Raw genomic sequence first — 27,517 nt, forward strand, 5'->3', positions numbered from 1 at the left:
CTGTAGCACCTCCCGGATGGTTGGAGGGTAAACAGTCTGTGGTTGGGGTGAGAGCAGTCCTTGGCGATTTTGAGCGCCCTTCGCAGACAACGCTTGCTTTGGACAGACTCAATGGAGGGGAGTGAGGAACCGGTGATGCGTTGGGCAATTTTCACCACCTTCTGCAGTGCTTTCCGGTCGGAGACAGAGCAGTTGCCATACCATACTGTGATACAGTTGGTAAGGATGCTCTCGATGGTGCAGCGGTAGAAGTTCACCAGAATCTGAGGAGACAGATGGACCTTCTTTAGTCTCCTCAGGAAGAAGAGATGCTGGTGAGCCTTCTTGACCAGAGTCGAGGTATTGTGGGTCCAAGAGAGGTCATCGGAGATGTTGACCCCCAGAAACCTGGAGCTGGAAACACGTTCCACCTCCGTCCCGTTAATGTGGATGGGGGTGTGCGTGCCGCCCCTAGACTTTCTGAAGTCTACAATGAGCTCCTTGGTCTTCTTGGAGTTAAGGGCCAGGTTGTTGTCAGTGCACCATGCTGCTATTCATTATGCTACTAACATCAGCAGTTGTATCATCAATCAAGATGAGTGAGCCAGTACCATCAGCAGCCATACATGCCCAGGCCATAACACCCCCACCACCGTGTTTCACAAATGAGGTGATATGCTTTGGATCTTGGGCAGTTCCTTCTCTCCTACATACTTTGCTCTTGCCATCACTGATATAAGTTAATCTTCGTCTCATCTATTTTTTTCTAGAACTGTGGTTGATCCTTTAAGTAGTTCATGGCCAACTGTAACCTGGCCATCCTATTTTTGCAGCTAACCAGTGGTTTGCATCAGGCAGTGTAGTCTCTGTATTTCTGTTCATGAAGTCTTCTACAGACAGTAGTCATTGGCAAATCCACACCTGACTCCTGAACAATGTTTATGATCTGTTGGACAGGTGTTTGGGGATTTTTCTTAATTATAGAGATAATTCTTCAGTCTTCCTTGGCCTGCCAGTCCCTTTGTGATTAGTAAGCTCACCAGTGCTCTCTTTCTTCTTAATGATGTTCCAAACAGTTTATTTTGGTAAGCCTAAGGTTTGGCTGCTGTCTCTAACAGTTTTATTCTTTTTTCTCAATCTCATAATGGCTTCTTTGACTTTCATTAGCACAACTTTGGTCCTCGTGTAGATAAACAGCAATAAAAGTTTCCAAAGGTGATGGGAAGACTAGGTGCTGAGAGCTCTCTTATACCTGCATTGAGGAGGGAATTAAACACACCTGAGCAATTACAAACACCTGTGAAGCCTTGTGTCCAAAACATTATGGTGCCCTGAAATGGGAGGACTATGTATACACACAACTGTGAAACCAAAATGTATAAAAATACCATTTAACATAATCTGACAATGTGCACTTTAACCACATGTGATTTTTTTTCAATTACAAATTTCAAATTGTGGAGTACAGAGGCAAATAAATAAATGATGGGTCTTTCTCCCAAACATTATGGGGGGGGGCACTGTATATCTCAGGAAATTCTCTGCCAATGAATTGACTAAATATTGTACCAATTATTACATTGGATTTGCAATATAATCCATTCAGAAAAAAAGCTTCCTCGTGGGAATCTTTCACCTCTCCCGTGGTCGCCCGCCAAGCTCTTTGCACCTCCTATAAGTTCCCCTCTTTGAACACATTTTGTGTGACTCGGAATCAAATTTCTGTGAAATCTTCACGAATAATATTTTGTTGAAAGTGCAATGTAGTTAGAAGCCTGTGTTGTAGTTTCCCCTGAAATATCTTTATTATTTACGCACTAATCCACCTGGTAGCAAGATCATAATTTTCACAAATCTCCATGACAAAAAAGGCTGTTAAAAATCACTAGATGTTTGGCCTTGAGTATCTGAGAATATATCTGACCAAGTTTATTTGAGAAGGAGATTCAAAACAGGCTTATTCATGGAAGACGGAAGGTTGTGGTGGAAGGGTGTTATTCTGGCCGGAGGTCAGTGACCAGTGAGGTTCCACAGGGCTAGGACCTCTGTTGTTTGTGATGTGTTTAAAGGACATAGTTTAAAAGTGAGAGGATCAAAGTTTAAAGGTCCATGAATCTGTCTTGGTCGACAGGAGAGTGGTGAACATCTTTAAGGCCCTAGGCGTGCATATCTCCGATGACCTGTCCTGTGCCCAGCACATTGATGCAATTAAAAAGAAGCCTCTTCAACCTCTCTACTTCCATAGAGGTATGAGGAGATTTGTCATGTTGCCGAACACTCTATTGAACTTCTTCAGGAGTATGGTGAAGAGCAAAGTGACTGGTTTACACCATGTCTTGATCAAAGACCCGCACTGCCCTGGCCACACTCTCATTACGTTGTTACCTTCAGGTAGAAGGTGCAGGACTCTAAAAACTGTTCCTTCCAGGTTTAAGAGTAGCTTCTCATTTATCTTCAGGCCCTTGAACCAGCTCACCATTCAACTACATATTTTGGCTTGCACCACTGTCATCTGATTACCTAGTACAACCAATATTTTATTGTATTTTTGTTTCATTTATTTAGTTGTTATTTTGCATTAAAGTGCCTGTAAAGCTGCAGCAAGTAAGAATTTCATTGTTCTGGTCCAGGTGCATATGACAATTAAATGCTTTTGCCTTGATATCTTGTCTATATTACTACACAATGACAATATTATTCAACTGCTCTATTTAGAAACTGAGAGGAAACCATTAACTTAAGTTTAACATTCTGAGTAATTACGCATTTAATTCATGCATTTGTTAAAACTGAAGAAATAACCTCCTGCAATATTTATTTGCGGTTATTATAAGTAACGTGATAAAAAGATGTGATCACATCAGTGGCTCATGGCTCAAATCAATTACATTAATGGTGCAAAGAATAAGCTTGACAGATGTGTTATCTGGCTATCCTTATTCAGCAAGTCATAGTAGTATTTAAATATACATAAAACCTCCAAGAGACCAAGGTGCCAGCAATTTCATGGATTTAAGAAAGCATATTAGAAGCTTGACTGATGCTTCACTTCACTGATGCATATTTTGTTTAATATTTTTATTAGACGCATATGCATATCATAATCCAAACCAATACAGATTTTGTTTAACAATTACATATTATTAGTATCTAGGGTCCCGGGGTCCCAGCTACCAAAATAGCTGGGGTCCTCATTTATCAATTACGTGTTAACACTGATTCTAATTGTTTATTTATATTTATAGATAGAAAGAGAGGAAAGAAAAAAAAAAAGAAAAGAAAAAAAAATGGAGTAATCTATCAATAATACAGCTTAGGAGATAGGTCCGTAGGTTAAAAAGCGTAACTATTCATCTAATTCTGGATTCAAGTTTCAGTCAGGTTCCCGCGCTGGACCAATCTACCCTTTCAAATAATCTATAAATGGAGACCATATTCTAGTAAATAATTCTGGTTTGTCAATTAAGACAAATCTAATTTTTTCCAAATGTAAGGTCTCCGACATCTCCATAATCCACATTTTAATTGTAGGGGTTGCTGGGTTTTTCCAAAATTTTAATATTAATTTTAATATGCACTGATGCATATTTTGAGGACCGATCCTCAATTTTGCCCGGTTCTAGCTTGGGTAACATTTATAGTTGATCTTCTGTGGGAAAAAATGGTTTAACTAGGATTCTTTGTCATTTATTGAGCCCTCTGCACTCAGCAGTCTTCCCATGTACAAAACTACTTTTTCAGTTTCCCAAAAGGGTCATTACCTTTCTTAAAATTGTGTTATTGAAGCTAGTGTTATTGAAAATTGTAGTACATTGAGGCTTATTCATGCTTTTAATGCTTTATAAAGCAGTTAAATTTTCTATTGAATATTTTCATCCCTCTGCTGGTACTAAAGTGCTGCATATTTGTAACGTAAATTAATTTTCAGTACTCATATTCTGATTGTTTTATTGTCAGATACAATAGGGTAAAATGAGATTCCTTGTTTGCATGAAGCTGCTAGAATAAACACGTGTACATGGTAATGATAAATACATCTGATGATACAAAGCACATCAGAGCCTCTACTTCCTGAGAAGATTACGGAGAGTCGGTATGTCAAGGAGGACTCTCTCTAACTTCTACAGGTGTACAGTAGAGAGCATGCAGTAGAGAGTTGCATGGTGGCTTGGTTCGGCAGCTTGAGCAACGAGATAAGGAATGGGTGACATTTCGGGTCGAGACCTTCAGTCTGAAGAAAGGTCTCGACCCGAAATGTCACCCATTCCTTTTCTCCAGAGATGCTGCCTGTCCCACTGAGTTACTCCACCATTTTATGTCTAGCCAAGATAACAACCTCACCCTCAATGCCAGCAAGACAAAGATTGCAATTGACTTCAGGAAACTAAGAGGCACGTACACCCTGGTATACATTGATGGCGCTGAAATAGAGATGATTGCAAGCTTCAAGTCATTAGGAATAAATATCAACAGCAATTAGTCCTGGAACAGCTACATCGAAGCAATCTATTTAGTTAGAAGGCTTAAGAAGTACAGCATGTCCCCAACAACCCCCGCCAACTTCTACAGATGCGCCGTAGGAAGCATTTTATCGGGATGCATCACAGCATGGTTTGGGAACAGCTCCGTTCAAGACCACAAGAAATTTCAGAGTTGTGAACGTAGACCAGACCATCATGCAAGCCAACCTCCATCTATACTTCACTCTGCCTTGGCCACCAGCATAATCAAAGACCACACTCACACCAGTCACTCCCGCTTCTCCCCTCTCCCAACAAGCTAGAGATACAGAAGTTTGAAAACGCATACCTCCAGATCCAGGGTCAGTTTCTTCCCAGCTGTTACCGGGCAACTGAACCGTCCTCTCTCCATTGAGAGAGTGGTCCTGATTTCTCATCAACCTCATTGGAGACCAAACTATCTTTAATAGGCCTTCACTGGACTTCATCTTGCACTGAATGTTATACCCTTTATCCTGTATTGTACACTGTGGATGGCTTGATTGAATTCACTAATAGTCTTTTCACTGACTGGGTAACATGCAACAAAAAGTTATTTTCTGTACCTCGGTACACAGGGCAATAATAAACTAAACTAATAAACTAGTCTTCAATACTTCCATCCTTCCTGATGCAATGTACTGTGAAGATGAACAAGATGGAAGGAAGTGATGAACCTGTGAGAGACTGGACTGCATTCATTACTGTCTACATGTCCAGGTAGTCAAGAGCAGAGCAGTTGCCCTAACAGGCTGAGTCGCATCCCGTCAGAATACTTTCTCTAGCTCATCTGTAGAAATTGGAAAAAATCCTCTGGACATGCTGAATCATCTCAGGCACAGAAGAAATTAAATGTACGGATGCGCTTTCTTGATCATGGGACCAGTGTGAAGGGACCAGGACCTAGGTTACTGGCGAAATGGATGCTCAGAAACTTGCAATTGTCAACCATCTCTTAGCATATTCCATTGATCAGAATGTTGATGAGGGAGATAGAGGAACAAATATGCTGGGAAATTGCAGACAGCTGACTTGTGGTGTGCCTCTAAGATTGGTGCTGGGCCCTTTGGTGATTGTCATATTTATTAATTATTTGGATGAGAATGTGCAAGCAAGGCATGATTGGTAAGTTTGCAGATGACACTAAAATAGGCAGTATTGGAGACAGTGGGGAATTCACGTGGGATCAGCAAGACCTCAGTTGGGCAGGTGGGCTGATGAATGGCAAATGGAGTTTAATTCAGACAAATGTGGGGTAGTTTATTTTGGGTAGTCAAACCAGGGCAGGATCTTCACAGTGAACAGTATGGCCGTGGGGAGTGTCGTAGAGCAGAGGGTCTGAGAGTACAAGTACACAGTTCCCTGATAATGGTGTCACAGTTAGATGGGGTGGTGAAGGAGGTTTTTCATGAATCATGGAGTCAAGTATGGAAGCTGGAACATTATGTTACAATTACACAAGATGTTAGTGAGGCCTCATTTGGAGTAATGTGTTTCGTCTTGGTCACACTGGTATAAGAAGGATGTAATTAAGCTGGAAAGGGTACAGAGATGATTTACAAGGATGTTGACAGTCTCGAAGCCCTGAGCTATAGGGAGAGGTTGGGCAGACTACGACTTTATTACCTGTCGTGAAAGGCGCTGAGGGGTATAGGGAGGTGCATCAAATCATGATGAGAATAGATAGGATGCATGCATGCGCGTCTTTTTCACAGGGAAGTGAAAACTAGAACTAGAAGGCTTAGGTTTAAAATGAGATGGGAAAGATTTAATAGGAACCTGAGTGGTAACCTTTTCACACAGAGGGTGGTGGGTATGTGCCAGAACAAAGTGCCAAAGGAGATAGGTGAGGCAGGTAAAATAACAAACTTTAAAAAGCATCTGGACAGGTACATGGAGAGGAAAGGTTTAAAAAAAAAGTGTTCGGCACGGACTAGAATGGCCGAGATGGCCTGTTTCCGTGCTGTAATTGTTATATGGTTATATAGTTTAGAGGGAAATGGGCAAATGCGACAATCTTGGATGGGGCATCTTGGTCAGCACAGACGAGTTGGTCAGTGTTTCTGTGCTCCGTGATTTGATAAAAGGGTTCTGTTCACCCGGGTGCCACACTCCTTTGGCCAACAACCAACACTTTGCAGAGGACAAGGTTGTTGTTCTTGATCCCTCTCCTGTATTGCATCTGATCGTTGCTGATCTGGCCGACAACATTTACAGATGAAGTTGGTGCTGTACTTTGCCACACTATCTTTGGTGTACAAGCAACAGTACGATATTGAGGTGTCAAGGGTCAAGGTGGAGGAAATGTTGGGACAAATTCCAACTGCTAGTCAGCATGTCCTGACGCTAGTTGAGGCCTTTGTGAAATGAAAACAAGGGAGCTCATTGGTTTTATACTTGAACACATTTTTAATTGTATTCTAGTACAGGTGCAAAGTTGAGGAAGTTGATAACACCACTTTGGCACTTGCTCTGGCAATAAGTTGGTCACAATTGTTTAATCCTTCTTTGTAAATGCAAGTTTCCTTCTCTTTTTTGATTTCTGTGCCTCTGGTTGTTGTGTATCTGAGTTAGTTCTTGCCATTGTTTCCGCTTTGAAATTTAAATGTAATAACCATATAACAATTACAGCAGGGAAAACAGGCCATCTCGTCCCTTAAAGTCTGTGCCGAACACTTATTTTCCCGTAGTCCCATCTACCTGCACTCAGACCATAACCCTCCATTCCTTTCCCGTCCATATAACGGGACATAATGGTAACAACGAGTCTATGAGAGTACAGATTACTGATGGTCCATCCATTGAGGCTATGTGGCTGGAGCTGAGAAGTAAAATGGGGACCATGAGCCTGTTGAGTGTGTACCATTGCCCTCCAAAAAGTCAATGGGAATTAGAAGATAGCTGGGAACTGTAAAACTAATAGGGTTGTGATGTTGGGGGATTTTAACTTTCCCAATATTGACTGGAACTTTTTTGGGACTATAGTGCCAAGGGTGTACATGGGGTGGAATTTGTCAAATGTATTCAAGTAAGTTTCCTATATAGATGGCAGCACAAGATGTTAACAAGGGAGAGGGTAAAACCACTGATAGGAAATTGAGACGGGCAAGTGACTGTATTGTCGTTCGGCAAGACTTTTGGGGCCAGCGACCACAGTTCCATTAGCTTTAAAATATTTATGGATAAGGACGGGTTCCAACTCGAAACATCACCTGTCCATGTACTCCAGAGATGCTGCCTAACCCGCGGAGTTACTCCAGCACTTTAAGTCCTTTTATGCCGAAGGACAAGTTAAAGTCGTAAATATGGAATGAGCTGCCAGAGGAAGTAGACTTTGACTTTGACATCGGGGGGGAGAGTGCAGTGGAGAGATAAGTTTTTTTGGCCTTCCATCACAGCAATGTGATGGATGTTTATGTAAATTATGTTGTGTCTTGGGTCTATTTGTTTGTAATGTATGGCTGCAGAAACGACATTTCGTTTGGACCTCAACGGGTCCAAATGACAATAAATTGAATTGTATTGTATTGTATTGTATTGTAGTTGAGGCAGGTACAATAACAACATTTAGAAGACACAGGATAGGGGTCTGAAGAAGGGTTCTGACCCGAAATGTTACCATCCTTTTTCTCCAGAGATGCTGCCTGACCCGCTGAGTTACTCCAGCACTTTGTGTCTATATCTTTGGTATAAATCAACATCAGCAGTTCCTCCCTAAATATTGAGAAGACATTTGGATAGGTACATGGATAGGAAAGATTTACAGGGACAGGACCAATCACAGGCAAATGCAACAAACTTAGACTCACAGATTCATACAGCACAGCAACATGCCCTTTGGCCCAGCTTGCCAATTCTGACCAAGATGCCCCATCTACACTTCGCCTACCTGTAAGCGTTCAAGTATGTTTCTCATCTGCCTTGTCCCATTAACCCCTGACACCTGTACTAATTAAGAATCTATCTATACCTTAAAAATATCCATTGACTTGGCCTCTACTGCCTTCTGTGGGAAAGAATTCCACAGATTCACCACTAAATAAATCTTCATCATCTCTTTCCTAAAGAAGCGTCCTTTAATTCTGAGGCTGACCTCTGGTATTAGACTCTCCCACTAGTGGAAACATCCTCTCCACATCCACTCCATCCAGGCCTTTCCTTGCCGAATGACTCTGACTATGTATAAAAAGACAAAGTTTAATTTGCATTGCTCAGTGGCATGAGAAATGTATCATTACATACAAATTGAGTTCATAGTGTAATGGTCCTCAGGAGATCCTGTATAGTTATTGAGTTCTTTCAATAATATATAGATTGTTACTGAACCAGTTGTGCATCTGATCGCACCAGATAATGTATTTTCCAACCATGTCTATTCTATTGTGGAATCAATAATTAATGTGAATCATGAATGACCTGCTAACCTGGGCTGTTTGAGGAGTTTTAATTTTGAATTGTGTGTTAGCTGCAACATCTTTTAAAGTTCAGGTTCTTTCCAAGCAGTTGTTTTGTTGATTATGGTAAAACAGTCATTTACAAGCTGGTCCCCTATGAACCCAACCTTCTTTCCAGTTATGTGGAGCTTAGTGTGTGGAAGTTGATCATTAATCCTTGCAATCAATGCAGTTGATTAATTAATAGGCCATGTACTTATCTCATTCTCCTATCACTTCAAAAAACAGAAATTAACTTTACAACAATGCAGATTAATACCTGCTGAAATCGCTTGGTCAGCTTTAGCCCCACAAGTAAAATAATCAGATTAATCTTGGTATTTTAAATTGCTGTACGATTGGAATTGGTTTACAAGTCATTTCAGAACCGCATTTAAATATTATTATATCATAAACAAACCCAAAGTACTTCACTGGAGCTAATCAGAGAAAACTGAACTCTCGGCACATTAGGAGATATTAAGAAAAGATGATTTTTTTTTTAGGGAGGAGAGAGAGATATTGACATTTAGGGAGGTAATTCTGGATTACATTTAAGGAGCAACAAAAAACGGGTCATTTGAGGAGCTGATGTGGTATATAGATAATACGAATTGCAGTTGACAACAGAGTTTGGGTGCACCTCACAGAACTGAAGTTATGTACCATGTATCCTGCATTGCAAAGGTTTATTGGAAAGAGCTGCAGATGCTGGTTTAAATCAAAGGTAGACACAATATGCTGGAGTAACTCAGCGGGTGAGGCAGCATCTCTGGAGAGAAGTAATGGGTGACGTTTCGGGTCGAGACCTTTCTTCAGACTGATGTCAGCGGAGTGGGCGGTACAGAGATAAAATGTAGTCAGAGACAGTAAGACTGGTGGGAGAACTGGGAAGGGGGAGGGGATAGAGAGAGAGGGAAAGCAAGGGCTACTTGAAGTTAGAGAAGTCAATGTTCATACCGCTGGGTTGTAAGCTACCCAAGCAAAATCTGAGGTGCTGTTCCTCCAATTTGCGCTGGGCCTCACTCTGACAATGGATATACAGGAGTCTACACCTGGAACAGTGGATATGAAAAATTAGTATAGTTCTCAACTACCGGATTTACAGTGAAGCGTTTTGGGTAATTTTTTTATGTCAAGTCCCCGAGAACATTAATACATGCAAGCTTGTATGCTCAAGCAATTGTAAATTGTAAATTTTATTGGCAAGTTTATTTTACTGGCTAGTTAGTGGCAACATTCTTAGGACTTTTTTCCTACTGAAACCCAATAAGAATGGAAAGTAATTGATACATGGATCGGATAGGTTTAGAGGGTCAAAAACATGCGGGTGGGACTCATGTATAAGAGGCATGTTGGTTCAGTGTGGCCAAAGGGCCTGTTTCTACTGTGTGATTCTATAAATCTACGACTCTTAGAATAAAGACTTTCAGATCATTATATCAGATTTCTGGCACTTTGTTCAAATGAACTCTTTTTTCCCCCCAGAAATGTTTCTTGTGACATAGATCTTTTGCATGCAGGTTTTACATCACAGAATTAACCACTGTGCATGCAACAATGATTTATTCTCAGTTTGAGGTTTACATTGCAATTATGATTCCACACTTCTATACCGTTGCTAACTATTAAAGATTCATCTTGTTCTATATCATTGGTTTAACAATAATTCCTTATCCTTTCAACAAAGGTATTCACAAGATTGACGATGCAAGAAGCCAGGAATCCATGGCAAGAAATACCTCACATGCAACCAGATCCTGGCCAGTCAGCGCTTCTAAGGTTTAAAAACTAGTCTGTACTATTGAGCATAAATGAAAAGTATTGTTATGGCGAATAATGTTATTATATCAATGCACTGTAATATTCAGAGTATTTCTTGACGTATAAAGAACATTTCACAAGAGGTGATTGCAGAAATAGTTTTCAGATTCACCCATAACAAAACAGACACATTTATAAAGGTGCTATTTGTGATACTGGCTTTTGGGTAACAGAAAATGTATTATTTATCTTCCATCTGAGCCTTGTTTCCAATTGAATCTTATTCATTTCATTGCATGTGCATGTATTTTAACCTGTTCCAATCTAGTAGCTACAATTATCAGTTTCTTCTTGATACTGCCAAAAAATAGTTCATAAGTTCTAGGAGCAGAATAAGGCCATTCATTCATTCATTCATTCATTCATTCATTCATTCATTCATTCATTCATTCATTCATTCTGCCCATCATGTCTACACCGCCATTCAATCCTGGCTGATCTATCTTTCCCTCTCAACCCCATTCTCCTGCTTTCCCCACATAATCCCTGACATCCTGACTACTCAAGAATCTATCGATCTCCATCTTAAAAAATATCCATTGACTTGGCCTCCACAGCCTTCTGGGGCAGTGAATTCCACAAATCCACCATCCACTGTCGAAATAAATTCCTTCTCATCTCCTTTCTTAAGGTACGTCCTTTTATTCTGAGCCTCTGGTCCCAGACTCTCCCACTGGTGGAAACATCCGCTCCACATTCACTCTATCCAGGCCTTTCACAATTCGGTAAGTTTCAATTAGGTCCCCCCTCATACTTCTAAGCTCAAACTCAAGTTCATACTTAAGTACCGCAACAAGAAAGCTCCAGGCTTTTTTCCCCCTCAGTCACTAATCAACTAACATAGCAAAGGCTAGGCATTATCTTCAGCAGTAAGATAATGAAGCAGCGGTCAAAAAACATGAATTTCTGATTAGCCTTGCTACTATAAAATTCATTCGTAGAAAGTATATTTCAAATCAAGAAGAAAATATTTCAATTTACAAAATTTTCTTGTTATTATTTATTATTATAAATAATTATTTATGATTATATTTCCCCCTCTCAAAATATGCTTTAACCTTAAACTCACATTGTTTTTATGGATAACAGAAATAAATCATCTACCTTATTTTAAAAATTAATAGTGATTTCATGTATGTTCAGATTATTACGGAGTAGGGATCAGTTTGGATCAAGCTTAGTTCATCATTATAACCATATAATAACCATATAACAATTACAGCACGGAAACAGGCCATCTCGGCCATTCTAGTCTGTGCCGAACACTTACTCTCACCTAGTCCCATCTACCTGCACTCAGACCATAACCCTCAATTCCTTTCCCGTCCATATACCTATCCAATTTATTTTTAAATGATAAAATCGAACCTGCCACTTCCACTGGAAGCTCATTCCACACAGCTACCACTCTCTGAGTAAAGAAGTTCCCCCTCATGTTACCCCTAAACTTTTGCCCCTTAATTCTCAAATCAAAGCTCTCGCAAAATTACGAGCAGTGGGAATTTTATGTATTGGTGACTTCTTCACCCCCTAGAAGGAAAATCATTGATAAATAGGTCACTGCAATAAACATCCAAATATCATCATCATTATTATTATTTTGTATGTCATTATAATTAGCATTATTCTTTATGGTATCACAAACTGATTTAATTGTGTTTGAAACATAGAAAAATAGATGCAGGAGTAGGTCATTCGGCCCTTCGAGTCAGCACCGCCATTCAATATGATCATGGCTGATCATCTAAAATCAGTACCCTGTTCCTGCTTTTTTCCCATATCCCTTGATTCCTTTAGCCCAAAGAGCTAAATAGAATAGAATAGAATAGAATGCATTTTATTGTCATTCATACAGCTTGGTTTGAACGAAATTGCATTTTCTGCAGTCTTAACATTACAAAAAAAAACAAGACCCACACTTAACACACTTTACACAAACATCCATCACAGTGAATCTCCAACTCCTCCTCACTGTGATGGAAAAAATCTAACTCTCTTGAAAACATCCAGTGAATTGGCCTCCACTGCCTTCTGTGGCAGAGAATTCCACAGATTCACAACTCTCTGGGTGAAGAAGTTTTTCCTCATCTCATGTCCTACCCTTATTCTTAAACTGTGACCTCTGGTTCTGGACTCCCCCAACATCGGGAACATTTTTCCTGCATCTAGCTTGTCCAATCCTTTAAGAATTTTTGGAATCTTTAGAGGCTATAAATTGGTATTTCCTATCTGCCCATTCATGGGAAACAACTGACAGAATTTGCAATTATGTGCAACATGATGCAGCACCATTCAAATCTCTAATCAAAATTAAATAGCCAGAATCTAGAACAAATCATAGAAGCATAGAAAATAGGTGCAGGAGTAGGCCAATCGGTCCTTTGATTCAGCACCACCATTCAATATGATCATGGCTTATCATCCACAATCAGTACTCCGTTCCTACATTCTACCCATACCCCTTGATTCTGTTAGCCCAAAGAGAAATATCTAACTTTCTCTTAAAAATATACATTGAATCATGATAAACAACATATGCACATACTGCAACAGGTTACACTTTTTCGTTGAATATAATCGATTGCTCGAGCTTCTGGACAGAAGTTACACTTTACCTTCAAATCCTGCTCCGAGGAATCAAACACATAATCCTGGTGAACAATCAAGTGCAGTACTGACGATTGTTAATGACGCTTTCATTCAGATTCAATGTTAAATTTAGGTACATCTTTGCTCTCAGGGGATGGAAAAGATCCAATGACAATATTTTCAAGAATGCTACTAAAACAGCCGAACTTCTTGTTTACCTTATTACTGTTTGTGACAGTTTGCTGGGTACATTATAACTGCAAAAGTATTCACTGAACAAAAAAATGTTGGTCATTCTGATGTGATGGAATGCATCGTAGAAATCTTTGTCTCTTTAAAAAAAGATTGTGCTGTTACTTTGTGTAGTTTTCCCAAATAGTGGGATAACATAGAACTAGTGAATGAGTGGTCGGAGTGCACTCGATATGCCGAAGGGTCCGTTTCCATGCTCTATCTCAGAATTAGCAGTTCGTCTCTGTCTGCTGAGTATGTCATAAGTAGATAGGGTAGTCAAAAAGGCTTTTGGCACATTGGCCTTCATCAATCAGAGTATTGAGTATAGAAGTTGGGAGGTCAAGTTTCTGTTGGATCTACTGAACCCACGACAGAAAGCAAAGAACCAACGACACTTAACTGAGCCAAGACACCTTACCTCATCTTTATTCCAGAAGCCCCTTTTACCTTCATTCTCACCAATCATAACCCGTGTGCAGATAAGGCCATTAGTGGGTCTTGTGGCGGGGACTGGCAGGAGTCCAGCCAAAAACTAGTCAGATACGAGTTGTGTGCACTTGACGTGTTTAATCTTCTGCAATACAGCTCCCTGCTCCTTCCCTCACACAGGCGTTGCCCGGCCTTAAATAACAACTCAGATACCGACCCCGTGACTCGCGCCTCCCCCACCAAGAAGGCCGCCCTCTATAGAGCCGATGGTTCGTCGTGACCTTGGGTTGCTATCAGGTGCCGCCACATGACTCCCCCCACCCCCCCCCCAGAAGCAGAGGCACCGAACCGCACAGGACATCGCACGAGACGGCCCGAACGCGTAGATACAACCCCACGCCCCGGGGACTTGTTCGGTTCGGGAGAATCTCCGGGAGCCCGGGACGGCGGATGCCCGCGACGGGGAGGTTGAGCTACATGGACTGGCTCGCTCAGGTCCAAGTGGGCCGGTTTAAACGAGTCACAGACCGTTTCACGCCGACCTCCCATGTCCAAATGGAATGTAGTAGGCCGCAGCACGCGAAAGGGATCTTCATATGGGCGCTGCAAGGGTGACGTGGGAGTCATGGCAAAGAAAAACATACGGGCAGCCCATCGGTGGCAGTGGCACATGGAAATGGGCCACTCCATGACGCGACATTGGGATGGGAGATAGGGCGCCGACCCTCTCCCGCAAACGTCCTCAAGCACCAAGCCAGAGATCGCGGTGCGGTACGCTGGCATCTCATCGTCCGCCAGCTGGGCCACCGCCAAGTCGGAGTAATCTATCCCCGAGGCCGGGTTAAGCACGAATGTAATTGCCGGACGGGACAAAGCATCTGCCACGAGGTTGCATTTCCCAGCGATGTGCCGGACGTCCGGTGTATACTCCGAAATAGCCGCCAGCTGGCGCTGCTGACGGGTGGACATAGGATCGAAACCTTCGCAAACGCAAATGTGAGGGGCTTGTGGTCCGTGAAGGCTACGAAGGAACGACCCTCGAGGAAGTACCGGAAGTGCCGCACTGCAAGGTGTAAGGCGAGCAACTCCCGGTCGAAAGCGCTGTAGCGCTGCTCCGCAACCCTCAGGTGCCGGCTAAAGAAGGCGAGAGGCCGCCAACGGCCATTAACGGACTGTTCCAAAACGCCGCCAACCGCACACAGAGGCATCCACGGTAAGGGCTGTGGGGGCGTCGGCTGACGGATGCACGAGCATAGTCGCCCGAGCCAAGGTCTCCTTCGCCCCTTCAAACGCCTCCACGGCGACAGCGTCCCACTGTATCTGCCGCTGCTTGCCCGTCAGCAACTGAAAAAGCGGCCGCAAAAGTTCGGCAGCCGCCGGAACGAACCAGCGGTAAAATGTGACCATCCCTACGAACTCCCGGAGGCCACGTACCGTAGCAGGCCGCGGGAACTGGCGGATTGCCTCAACCCTGTCCGGCAGAGGCACGACTCTGTGCCGTGTCACACGATGCCCCAGGAAGTTGATGGCCCGAAGGCCGAATTGGCACTTGCCAGGGTTAATTACGAGGCCATGGTCACTTAGGCGCTGGATGAGTAGACGCAGGTGGGCGCAGTGTTCCTCACGCGAGCGACTTGCCATGAGGATGTCGTCCAAGTAGCCGTCTAACAGGAAATCGAGCCCGCGCACCACTGTGTCCTTCAGGCGCTGAAAGGCCTACACGGCGTTCTTGAGGCCGAAGGGCATCCGCAGGAACTCAAACAACCCGAACGGGGTGATAATTGCCATCTTGGGGAATCCTCCGGTCGCACGGGGATCTGGCGATATCCCCGGACTTGGTCGATCATAGAGAAGAAACTAGCCCTGGCCAGATGTGCTGAGAAGTCCTTTATGTGGGGAATGGGGTAACGGTCAGCATTCGTGGCCTCGTTAAGGCGGCGGTCGTCCCCGCACGGCCTTCAGCCGCCGGACACCTTGCGATGAACGATACCCATGGCCTACATACTCCGAAACTCCGCCTTTGCTATGAAGAGCTTGTCAGGAGCGAGCCTACGGGCGCGAGCGTGGAGTGGTGGACCCGATGTCAGAATACGGTGCCTCAGGCTGGCCGAGCCGAACTTGGGGGTGACAATGTCCAGGAACTCAGCCAGTACCTGGGCATAGACATTGTCCACCATTGCTACAGGGTTGCTGACCGGCGCTGTGGGCGCAGTGGAACGCAAGGAGATCTTCTTAAAAGTTGACGAGGATGAGACTTTGGCCCTTCACGTCCATGAGGAATGACTGCTCCCACAAGAAATCTGCGCTCCGCAGCGGCTGGGCCACGTCCGCGATGATGAAAGGCCAGGTGAAATGGCACGCGCCGAAAATGGCAGGAACCGTGGGATATGTGTGTCTGGGCGTCTGGGGTCACCAATTGTGGCAGAGACTGTCAGTAGTCCAGCCAAAAACTAGTCGTACACGAGTTGTGTGCACTAGACGTGTTTAATCTTCTGCAATACAGCTCCCTCCTCCTTCCCTCACACAGGCGTTGCCCGGCCTTAAATAACAACTCAGATACCGACCCCGTGACTCACGCCTCCTCCACCAAGACGCCGCCCTCTAGAGACGATGGTTCGTCGTGACCTTGGGATGCTATCAGGTGCCGCCACAGTCTAACCTTGGAGTTGATATTGAGCTCTTGTGGCTGGACCTACTTGTGAGGCTGCTGGCGAGTCGCGAGCGGTGCCAGGCTGTATGCAAAACCAACATGGGCGTGAAGGCACCACAGATCCCCCCTCAGCCACCGAGTTATACAAGGTGGCGACTGCCTGGCTTTGTCCTGCCCCGTCTGGCGGATTGATTTTACGGCCTGATCGTGGTTGGTACTGCAGACAGGAAGTGTTGTGGTCTTGTAACTTTGCTGGTTCGGTGGGTGGGATAGTTGGTTGGTTCTCGACTGGCTGGCTTTAACCGGGCCACGTATACGGTGTCAATTTTTCAGTTCCGATACTTCACAAAACTTCAGCCATCGTATGCTGAAGGGGTCGCCAGACGGCGTTGTGTCGGACCAAAACATGTGTGCAGCATTGGAGGTCAGCAGGCACATGGACCATTGCAGGTGTTCGCCGTGTCGGTGTTGGCCTGAGTAGCTGCATAGTTCGCTGTAATCGATCGACATACTTGCTTGGATCATAGGATCTGTCTGTGGGGATTGGTTCAACAAATTCACCGGGCAGCTTCAGAGTTGTGCCATAAACCATTTCCGCCGATGAACATCCTAAGTCTGCTTTCATCGCCATACGAATGCCAAGCAGAACGCTCACTGCAGTTCGACGTGTCTCCTCCGGCTGCCAGGGCGACTTTCAACTGGCGATGTAACCGTTCAATCAGGCCGCTCGCTTGTGGATGATACGTAGTCGTTTGAATCTGGTTCGTACCCAAGAGGTCGGTTAGTGTTTGAAACATCGCAGACTCGAATTATGGTCCTCGGTCTGTTGTGATCGTACTTGGGATCCCAAAGACCGAAATCCAACAGTCAACAAAAGCGCGGGCTATTGTTTCCTCTGAAATGTTGATGACTGGGATAGCATCTTGCCATCTTGTGAACTGGTCTTCACAATGAGCAGATATGTGTCGTTTCTTGACGGTGGGAGTGGGCCGACCAAGTCCAGGTGCACGTGGTCGAAACGGGTGTTTGGTACAGGAAACTCACCGAAAGGGGTCCGAGTGTGCCCTGGAGATCTTGGATTGTTGTCACGGTAGACAAGTCTTCGTCCATAATCCAACATCATGCTTGATGAAAGGCCAGATGAAACGTTCGGAGATTAGTTTTATCGTAGCCTTCTTGCCCGGATGTGCTAAGTTGTGCAGCGCGTTGCAAACTTCTCGATTCATCGTCCTAGGCACAAACAGCCTTGGTTTGTCAGTGGAAGTGTCACATATGATGTATTTCTCTCGTTGTCATCGACATGTACATCTTCCAATTATGGGCTGTATGCGTCCGGTGGCGATGGATAAGATCGGGATCAGTATGCAGCGTGCATTCCAACACGTCGTCTATGTATGCGTAGACGAAATCGAGGCCGGAGCCTATGAGTCCATGAAACGCTGGAACAATTGTGTTGCATTCCATAAACCAAACGGCATCCGTAGAAATTCGAACGTCCCGAACGCGGTGACCTCGGCTGTCTTGGGAATATCGGCAGGCTCGACCGTAATTTAATAATACGCACGCACGAGATCGACGCTTGCGAACACCGCTTGCCCTGTAGGCTTGCTTAGAAATCCTGCAAATGTGGGATGCTGTATTGATCTGGAATAGTGACATTGTTTAGTGAACGGTAGCCGCCGCAGGGTCTCCAATTGCCGGGGGGGCTTCTTTGGGACCGTGTGAAGAGGTGATGCCCAGCAGCTCTTAGACCTGCGGATGATCCCGAGCTCCAATATATGGTCAAATTGACCTTTGCAGAATTGGCCTTTGCAACTTTGAGGCAATCTACGGGAAACCTGCGCGCTATTGCTGAAACTGGAGGGCCGCTGGTCTGAATATGATGCGTGACAGAATGTTTGATATCATTGTGTGCCGGTAAGACGGAGTTATTAGTCATGGAAATTGTTTAAGTAACTCCTGATATGGGCCGGTGCTGAGTTGGAGGCTGGTAAGGTGAGAGATAGACATTGCCGGACGGCAGATGCAGTCTACCTATGCGTGAGTGCAGTAATCACTTAAGCGGCGATTTTTAAAATCCACCAGCAAAAAAAAGTGTGAATGAATATCCGCTCTGATAATTAGTTTTGATGCGTCGGCGACTGTGAAAATTCAGCGAAACGTTTTCTGCAGACTGAAGTCGAGCGTAACTGATTTCTGACCAAATGTCTGTATGCTAGAATTTGGTCTCAGCGGTGAGAACGCATCCGGGGTTAGGATGTAAACGCTTTTGGGAACTGGGTGGAATGACCGATAACTCAGCGCCGGAGTCAATGAGATATTGCATACTCGAAAGACTGTCGCTGAGTAAAAGGCGGTGGCTAGTTTGCCCACGGGCAACAGTCGCCTCTACTGCCGGGCCTCGTCGTATCCCGGGTGTTGATGTTTGGAGAAGGAGTAAGGAGGTTGACACGACCAGTCCGCTGCACCATATTTCTAGTGTTTCCAGCATGTGCGTTGAGCATCACCTCTGCCCCATCCTCGACCCCCAAGGTTTGCGTTAAACCTGAAACGTGAATGGTTCTGCTGGGTTGCCATAGCCTTGACTTGTACAGTGAGCGCTGCAATTTGCTGTTCCCGCTGTGAATTTTCCAGCTTTACTGTTGTTGCATTAACCACAGTCACCTGCAGCACAGTAGTTGTCTCCAAGACAATGTCGGCCTGTTTTGCGAGCTTGTCTATGCTGGCCGATTGAAACATACCTATCAGATGCCCCTGCACCCGAGTAGGCATGCAGCGGAGAAACCTGTTTCCAGACATTACCGTCAATCTTGTCGTCCACCGCCTGCATGCGCCATCTCCGCAGCATTTGTGATGGCTTCCTATCGCCGAGATTATCATCTCCCAGCAGTTCTGAAATGAGAGCTTGCTTCGAGGGCTGAGTAATGAGGAAGAGTTAGTTAGCAGTCTTGTTGTGTGTGGCCCCTTGGGCAAGAGTGACCATAATAGGATGGAGAGTGGCATTGTTAATTCAGAAACAAGAGTCCTGAACTTAAAGAAAGGTGACTTTGAGGGTATGAGACGTGAATTGGCCAAGATAGACTGGCAATTGATTCTTAAAGGGTTGACGATGGATGTGCAATGGAAGGCATTTAAAGACCACATGGATGAACTACACCAATTGTTCATCCCAGTTTGGCAAAAGAATAAATCAGGGAAGGTAGTGCATCCGTGGAAAACAAGGGAAATCAGGGATAGTATCAAAACAAAAGATGAAGCATAGCCAGAAAAAGCAGCCTACCAGGGGACTGGGAGAAATTCAGAGTCCAGCAGAGGAGGACAAAGGGCTTAATTAGGAAAGGGAAAATAGATTATGAAAGAAAACTGGCAGGGAATATAAAAACGGACTACAAAAGATATGTGTAGAGGAAAAGATTAGTTAAAACAAATGTAGGTCCCTTGCAGTCAGAAAAAGGCGAATTGATCATGGGGAACAAGGACATGGCAGACCAATTGAATAACTACGTTGGTTCTGTCTTCACTAAGGAAGACAAAAATAATCTGCCGGAAATAGCAAGACCGGGGGTCAGATGAGATGGAGGAACTGAGTGAAATCCAGGTTAGCCGGGAAGTGGTGTTAGGTAAATTGAATGGATTAAAGGCCAATAAATCCCCAGGGCCAGATAAGTTGCATCCCAGAGTACTTAAGGAAGTAGCCCCAGAAATAGTGGATGCATTAGTGATAATTTTTCAAAACTCGTTAGATTCTGGAGTAGTTCCTGAGGATTGGAGGGTAGCTAATGTAACCCCACTTTTTAAAAAAGGAGGGAGAGAGAAAACGGGGAATTACAAATCAGTTTAACATCGGTAGTGGGGAAAATGCTGGAGTCAAGTTATTAAAGATGGGATAGCAGCACATTTGGAAAGTGGTGAATTCATTGGACAAAGTCAGCATGGATTCATGAAAGGTAAATCATGTCTGACGAATCTTATAGAATTTTTCGAGGATGTAACTTGTAGAGTGGATAAGGGAGAACCAGTGGATGTGTTATATCTGGACTTTCAGAAAGCTTTCGACAAGTCCCACATAAGAGATAGGTATGCAAACTTAAAGCACACGGTATTGGGGGTTCAGTATTGATGTGGATAGAGAACTGGCTGGCAAACAGGAAGCAAAGTGTAGGAGTAAACGGGTCCTTTTCACAATGGCAGGCAGTGACTAGTGGGGTATCGCAAGGCTCGGTGCTGGGACCCCAGCTATTTACAATATATATTAATGATGTGGATGAGGGAATTGAATGCAACATCTCCAAGTTTGCGGATGACACGAAGCTGGGGGGCAGTGTTAGCTGTGAGGAGGATGCTAGGAGGCTGCAAGGTGACTTGGATAGGTTGGGTGAGTGGACAAATGCATGGCAGATGCAGTATAATGTGGATAAATGTGAGGTTATCCACTTTGGTGGCAAAAACAGGAAAGTAGACTATTATCTGAATGGTGGCCCATTAGGAAAAGGGGAGATGCAACGAGACCTGGGTGTCATAGAAACATAGAAACATAGAAAATAGGTGTAGGAGTAGGCCATTCGGCCCTTCGAGCCTGCACCGCGATTCGATATGATCATGGCTGATCATCCAACTCAGTATCCCATCCCTGCCTTCTCTCCATACCCCCTGATCCCTTTAGCCACAAGGGCCACATCTAACTCCCTCTTAAATATAGCCAGGAAGATTGTTCCCGATGTTGGGGAAGTCCATAACAAAGGGTCACAGTTTAAGGATAAGAGGGAAGTATTTTAGGACCGAGATGAGAAAATCATTTTTTACACAGAGAGTGGTGAATCTGTGGAATTCTCTGGCACAGAAGGTAGTAGTTGAGGCCAGTTCATTGGCTATATTTAAGAGGGAGTTAGATGTGGCCCTTGTGGCTAAAGGGATCAGGGGGTATGGAGAGAAGGCAGGTACAGGATACTGAGTTGGATGATCAGCCATGATCATTTTGACTGGCGGTGCAGGCTCGAAGGGCCGAATGGCCTACTCCTGCACCTATTTTCTATGTTTCTATGTTTCTACTCCCTACACACTGGGAACAATTTACAGAGGCCAATTAACCTACAAACCTGCACGTCTTTGGGATGTGGGTGGAAAATGGAGCATCCGGAGGAAACCCCCCATGTTTAGAGGGAGAACGTGCAAACTCTGCATATGTAACAAATGAGTTCAGGATCAATCCTGGTCCTCTGGCGCTATGAGCCCTATCAGCTGTGCTACTAGCCACCCAGTAGATATAAGTATTTTGTTGCTGACTACTCAGCAGAGAATGAGGTGGGTTTTTTTCTTCATCTATTCATTTGAAAAACTCTACCAAAGTGTTGTCAATTCAAATCCTTCTATTTACCTGATATGAATTGTCTTCTGTGGACTAGCACCCAGCAACGTGCCTGAAATTCAAGAGAGTCAGGGGGTGGAAGTTAGTGAAGAGGCTATTACTAAGGAGAAGCTGCTTGGGTAACTGAAAGTCCTGAAGGTGTATAAGTTACCTGGACTGGATGGACTGCACCCCAGTCCCCAGGGTTCTGAAAGAGGTGGATTTAGAGATGTGGAGGCATTAGTAGTGATCTTTTAAGAATCATTAGAGTCAGGAGTGGTTCCAGACGTTTGGAAAATTGCAAATATTACCCTGCTATACAAGAAGGGAGCAAAGGAGAAGAGTGGAAACTATAGGCCGATAAGCCTGACTTCAGTGGTTGGTAAGATTATAATGGATGAACTTATGGAGTACTTAGAAGTACATGATAATTTAGGACAAAGACAGCATGGTTTTGCCTAACAAATCTGTTGGAATTATTTGAGGAAGTAAATAGCATGGGAGAGTCAGTGGATGGTGTTTACCTAGATTTTCAGAAAGTCTTCGATAATGTGCGCATGTGAGGCTGCTAAAGAAGATGAGAGGCCACACGGTATCAAAGGGAAAATACTAGCTTGGACAGCAGGTTGGCCAGTTGGCAGATGGCAAAAGGTGGCAGTAAAGTGGGCTTTATCTTGGCTGCCAGTGACCAGCAGAGTTCCGCAGGGGTCGGTGCTGGGGCTGCTACTCTTCACTTTGTATATTAATGATTTGGATGAGGGGACTGCAGGCTTTGTGGCCAAGTTTGCTGATGATACGAAGATAGGTGGAGGGACAGGTAGTGTAGAGAAGGCAGGGACTCTGCAGAAGGACAAGGACAGGTTGAGAGAGTGGGCAGAGAAGTGGTAGATGGAATACAGTGTAGCAAAATGTTGGTAGTTGTAATAAAAGGGGTAGACTATTTTCTACATGGGGAGTGAATTCAGAAATTGGAGGTGCAAAGGTACTGGTGCAGGATTCCCAAAGAGTGAATTTGCAAGTCGAATCGGAAGTAAGGAAGGCAAGCGCAATGCTAGCATTTATTTCGTGAGTACTAGAATACAAAAACGGATGTAATGCTGAGGCTCTATAGCAGACTACATTTGGAATATTGTGAGCAATTTTGGGCCCCAATCTGAAGGAAAAATATGCTGGTGCCGGAGAGGGTCCAGAGGAGGTTTACGAGAATGATTTCAGGATTGAATGGGAGAACATTTGATGAGCGTTTGACAGCACTGGGCTTCAACTTGCTGGAGTTTAGATGGATGAAGGGGGGGGAACTTCATTGAAACTTACCGAATAGTGAAAGGCCTGGATAGAGTGGATGTGGAGAGGATGTTTCCACCAGTGGGAGAGTCTAGAACCAAAGATCATAGCCTCAGAATTAAAGAACGTTCCTTTAGGAAAGGGATTAGGAGAAATGTCTTTAGTTAGTGGGTGGGGAATCTGTGGAATTCATTGCCACAGAAGACTGTGGAGGCCAAGCCAATGGATATTTTTTAAGGCAAAGATAGAATGTTTCTTGATTAGAGGTGTCAGGGGTTGTGGGGAGAAGGCAGGAGAATGGGGTTACAAGGGAGTGATAGATCAGCCATGATTGAACGGCGGAGTCGACTTGATGGGCAAAATGGCCTAATTCTGCTTCTGTCACTTATGACTACACCCGGGTCGGAGTGCTTATTGGAGAAACAAGGAACTGGAGATGCTGGTTTACGCAATCTTATTTTAAGGAGTGTCGATTGTTAGCTTTATTGTCCTACTTGATCCTACTGTCATTTCTCTTAAATCATTCTCAATAGCCTGCTTTGAAGAATGTAGAACGTCAGATGTGCATAGGTTATTGAAAGGTCATTTTTTTGAGTTCACATTTTTGTTATTGTTGCTCATGTTCTTGTGAAGTTATTTGTTAATGCATGTTGGCTTGTTTCTTAATTCCATTCAGGGTGTCATGAATCCACAAAGGAAAAGCTCTGTAGAATGTCAAGCGGTTAATGAAGGTAATTCATTTTCCCTCTTGTATATTTCGCAAATACTGCTAAGCATTCCTGTAAGACTGATGAAATAAATGCATTGAATTCTTCATATTGCTAATAACTAGTGGCTCAGGTTTATGTTCCTGACTTCCATTTTGCTCTGCCATCCTTTGAAATTAATTGTATCCTCAGTCTTCCATGTGGTCATCCTCATTCTTGCTTCCAACATCATCTGAATTCCTTCGACATCTTTTTGCTGTGATCTCCACTTCCTTGTATCATCCCTGCTCCTCACAACCTATTCATTCTTCACGTACTACAATTTAAATCTAGTATTCAATGTTATTCTGGACTTTTTTTCCCCCCCTCCTGTTTCCTCGGCCCCATCACCTCTCCAATCCTATATTTCTGAACTCTTCCCATTCATGTGATCTGCTCTCATGATACTGCCCTCAACAAATTTCCAACCAGTTATCACCTAAAAAAATGATTGCTGTGTTACCACTGTTTTTGTACGTTTGAAAATCAGTATTTCTATTGCATATGGTGATTTTTAAAGTGACTCTCAACCGCAACCTCTCAAATGTAAATGGGCAGTTGCTATTGCAAATCATGCTTGCAAATTTAAGCCTCATTGTGATGTGGATTCATGTGTAATTACATCATTTTTAGTGCAATGCTGATTTGGAAATTACATTACAGTGAAGTTCTTCAGGAATTATGTTATTTCTGTTGTTGGCGCATCATAATCCAAGAGTTTCCTCACACGATTACTTCTGCAAATAGGGGGACATGCATATACAGGTTCCGCACTGGGAACCGAGGTAGGATTCCCATCCAGCACTTTGTGTCCTTTGTCGAATCCCTTCAAATTATTTACTTATTGGCTTAAAGAGATCCTACCTCTGCGCTGGGCACCATTCACCAAATGCACTGCATGTCATCCACTCCTAGGAAGGACAAGGAATGGGTGCACGAGAACACCACCACCTGCAGGTATCCCTTCACATCGCACATCAGCCTGAAATATTTTCCAATTCCCTCCTGAAAGTCCCTGAGCTACAGCATGGTCTGAGTAGCTTTGGCAGGACAGCAGCAAATGAAGCTCACCATCATCTTCTCTTAGGCAATAAATCCTGCCCTTGTTAACAACACCCATATTCTGACAAAAAAAATCTTTGTGTCATTGATAAGTTTAAAATAGTTTTTTTGTTTGTCCAGTAGGTCATTTCTCACGCTAAATAATTGCAGTATCCAACACAGATTCTTGCATGACACTTGTCACGTCCTATAATTGTGGAACCAGTTCATCAACTCTATCATTTTTCTCTTACTCAACAGATCAATTGGTTCAAATAATCTTTGTTTTCAATTCCATGAATTTCAAGTGCAGACAACAATATCTTATCAAATGTTCAGAAGGACACAAAGTGCAGGAGTATCCCAGCAGGTCAGGCAGCATCTCTGGAGAACATGGATAAGTGACGTTTCGGGTCGAGACCCTTCTTCAAATTCTTTCTGGGAGTCTGTTTAATTATATCAGTTCAGAATTATTCTAATTGTTCTGATCGACAAAGGTCAAGGCAAACTGACTGTGTGGCATAACGACACACAGCTCCAGCAACCCAGACTCGATAACTAGGTTAATTAGCTTCCTGAATTACCCCACATGTACGTGGCTGTTGGGAGAATCAGGGTGGAAATAATGAGCATGTGAGCAAGAATATGCCACAGGGATATAACTGGGGAAAAGGAATAGCTGGGACTGCTTTCAGGGCTAGCAATGACTCAGTGGCCTGAATGGCTTCCTTTATGTCAAATGGAAATATGATTGATTCTTCCATTTTATAATGGAGAAGCTTAAAAAGCAGGAATCGACTTGTTAAAGGAGATACAAGGAGCTACAGATACAAAAGAAAGACACAAAGTGCTGGAGTAAATCAGCGGGCTCAGGCAGTGTCTCTGGAGAATGTGGAATGGTAATGTTTAAGGTTGTGGCCCTTCTCCAAACTGATTGTGGTGGGGTGGGGTGGGTAAAAAGCTTGAAGCGAGGAGGGGCAGGAAAAAGCCTGGTGACTGATAGGTGGATACAGGTAAAGGGGGAGTGGGGGGGGTGGGGGGGTAGGTTATGACAGGCAGATGGTTGGACAATAAATGCCAGAGATGAAAAGTAAAAAAATGTGAGATAAGGATAGATTAAGTGTAAATTGTGAAGCCAGAGGAAGAAATATAGGGCCGAAATATGTGACTTGTTAAACTTTGAACATGTTTTGGTGTCGGACAATATGAATCACATTACCAGTCGTATACAGTGTATTGCACACACACAATTTAAATATAGTTGATCAAAGTTTCTTTGGTTTCAACCTCCCTGTTGAAATTCCGCTGGCCTTCCACATAGAGTTTATGTGGAAAGGATGTCTCCACTGGTGGGAGAGTCTAGGACCAGAGGTCATAGCCTCAGAATTAAAAAGTGCTCTTTTAGAAACTCTTTTAGAGTCATTTGTTCAGAGAAGGGGAATCAATCTGGAAAGGGTACAGAGAAGATTTAAAAGGATGTTGCCAGGGCTGGTGGGTCTGAGCCATCGGAAGAGGTTGTTGAGTAGGCTGGGACCTTATTCCTTGGAGCACAGGAGAATGAAAGAAGAATTTAGGGAGTTAGGTAGAGAGTTAAGGAGAAGGACTGCAAAGGTAACAATCTCAGGATTACTGCCTGTGCCACGCGACAGTGAGAGTAGGAATGGAGCGAGGTGGAGGATAAATGAGTGGATGAGGGACTGGTGCAGTGGGTATGGATTCAAGTTTCTGGATCATTGGGACCTCTTTTGGGGAAGGTGCGACCTGTACAGAAAGGAAGGGTTGCACTTGAACTCGAGGGGGACCAATATCCTGGCGGGGAGATTTGCAAAGGCTACTGGGGAGACTTTAAACTAGTATGGTTGCGGGGAGGGACTCAAATTGGGAAAGCTAGCAGTCAGTGTGTGAGGCAGGAGGCAGAGAATGGTAGCACTCTGACCCAAAATGTAGGGGAGAGAGAAGAAAAAGACAATAAACAGAATAAGAGAGGGTGGGTTTCTTAAATGTGTATATTTTAATGCTAGGAGCATTGTAAGAAAGGTGGATGAACTTAGAGCCTGGATTGACACCTGGAAGTATGATGTTGTAGCGATCAGTGAAACATGGTTGCAGGAGGGCTGTGATTGGAAACTAAATATTCCAGGATTTTGTTGCTTCAGGTGTGATAGAATTGGAGGGGCAAGAGGTGGAGGTGTTGCATTGCTTATCAGGGAAGATATTACAGCAGTGCTTTGGCAGGATAGATTAGAGGGCTCGTCTATGGAGGCTATTTGGGTGGAACTGAGAAATGGGAAAGGGGTAGCAACACTTATAGGGGTGTATTATAGACCGCCAAATGGGGAGCGAGAATTGGAAGAGCAAATATGTAAGGAGATTGCAGATATTAGTAGTAAGCACAAGGTAGTGATTGTGGGAGATTTCAATTTTCCACACATAGACTGGGAAACACATTCTGTAAATGGGCTGGA

General features: G+C 43.8%; 1 protein-coding gene across 5 annotated transcripts in view; it reads left to right on the plus strand.

The window, feature by feature from the left end:
* The window catches only part of cep72 (centrosomal protein 72), a 167,564-nt gene that overhangs the window by 104,718 nt on the left and 35,329 nt on the right, over window positions 1–27,517 (plus strand). For all 5 annotated transcript variants that reach the window (XM_033016561.1, XM_033016542.1, XM_033016555.1 and 2 more), the window contains 2 exons: window positions 10,602–10,693; window positions 23,942–23,996. In XM_033016561.1, coding sequence (XP_032872452.1) covers window positions 10,602–10,693; window positions 23,942–23,996 — 147 coding nt within the window. The remainder of the gene's footprint in view (window positions 1–10,601; window positions 10,694–23,941; window positions 23,997–27,517) is intronic.

Source organism: Amblyraja radiata, chromosome 2, assembly GCF_010909765.2.
Source record: "Amblyraja radiata isolate CabotCenter1 chromosome 2, sAmbRad1.1.pri, whole genome shotgun sequence".
Lineage (NCBI taxonomy): Eukaryota > Metazoa > Chordata > Chondrichthyes > Rajiformes > Rajidae > Amblyraja > Amblyraja radiata.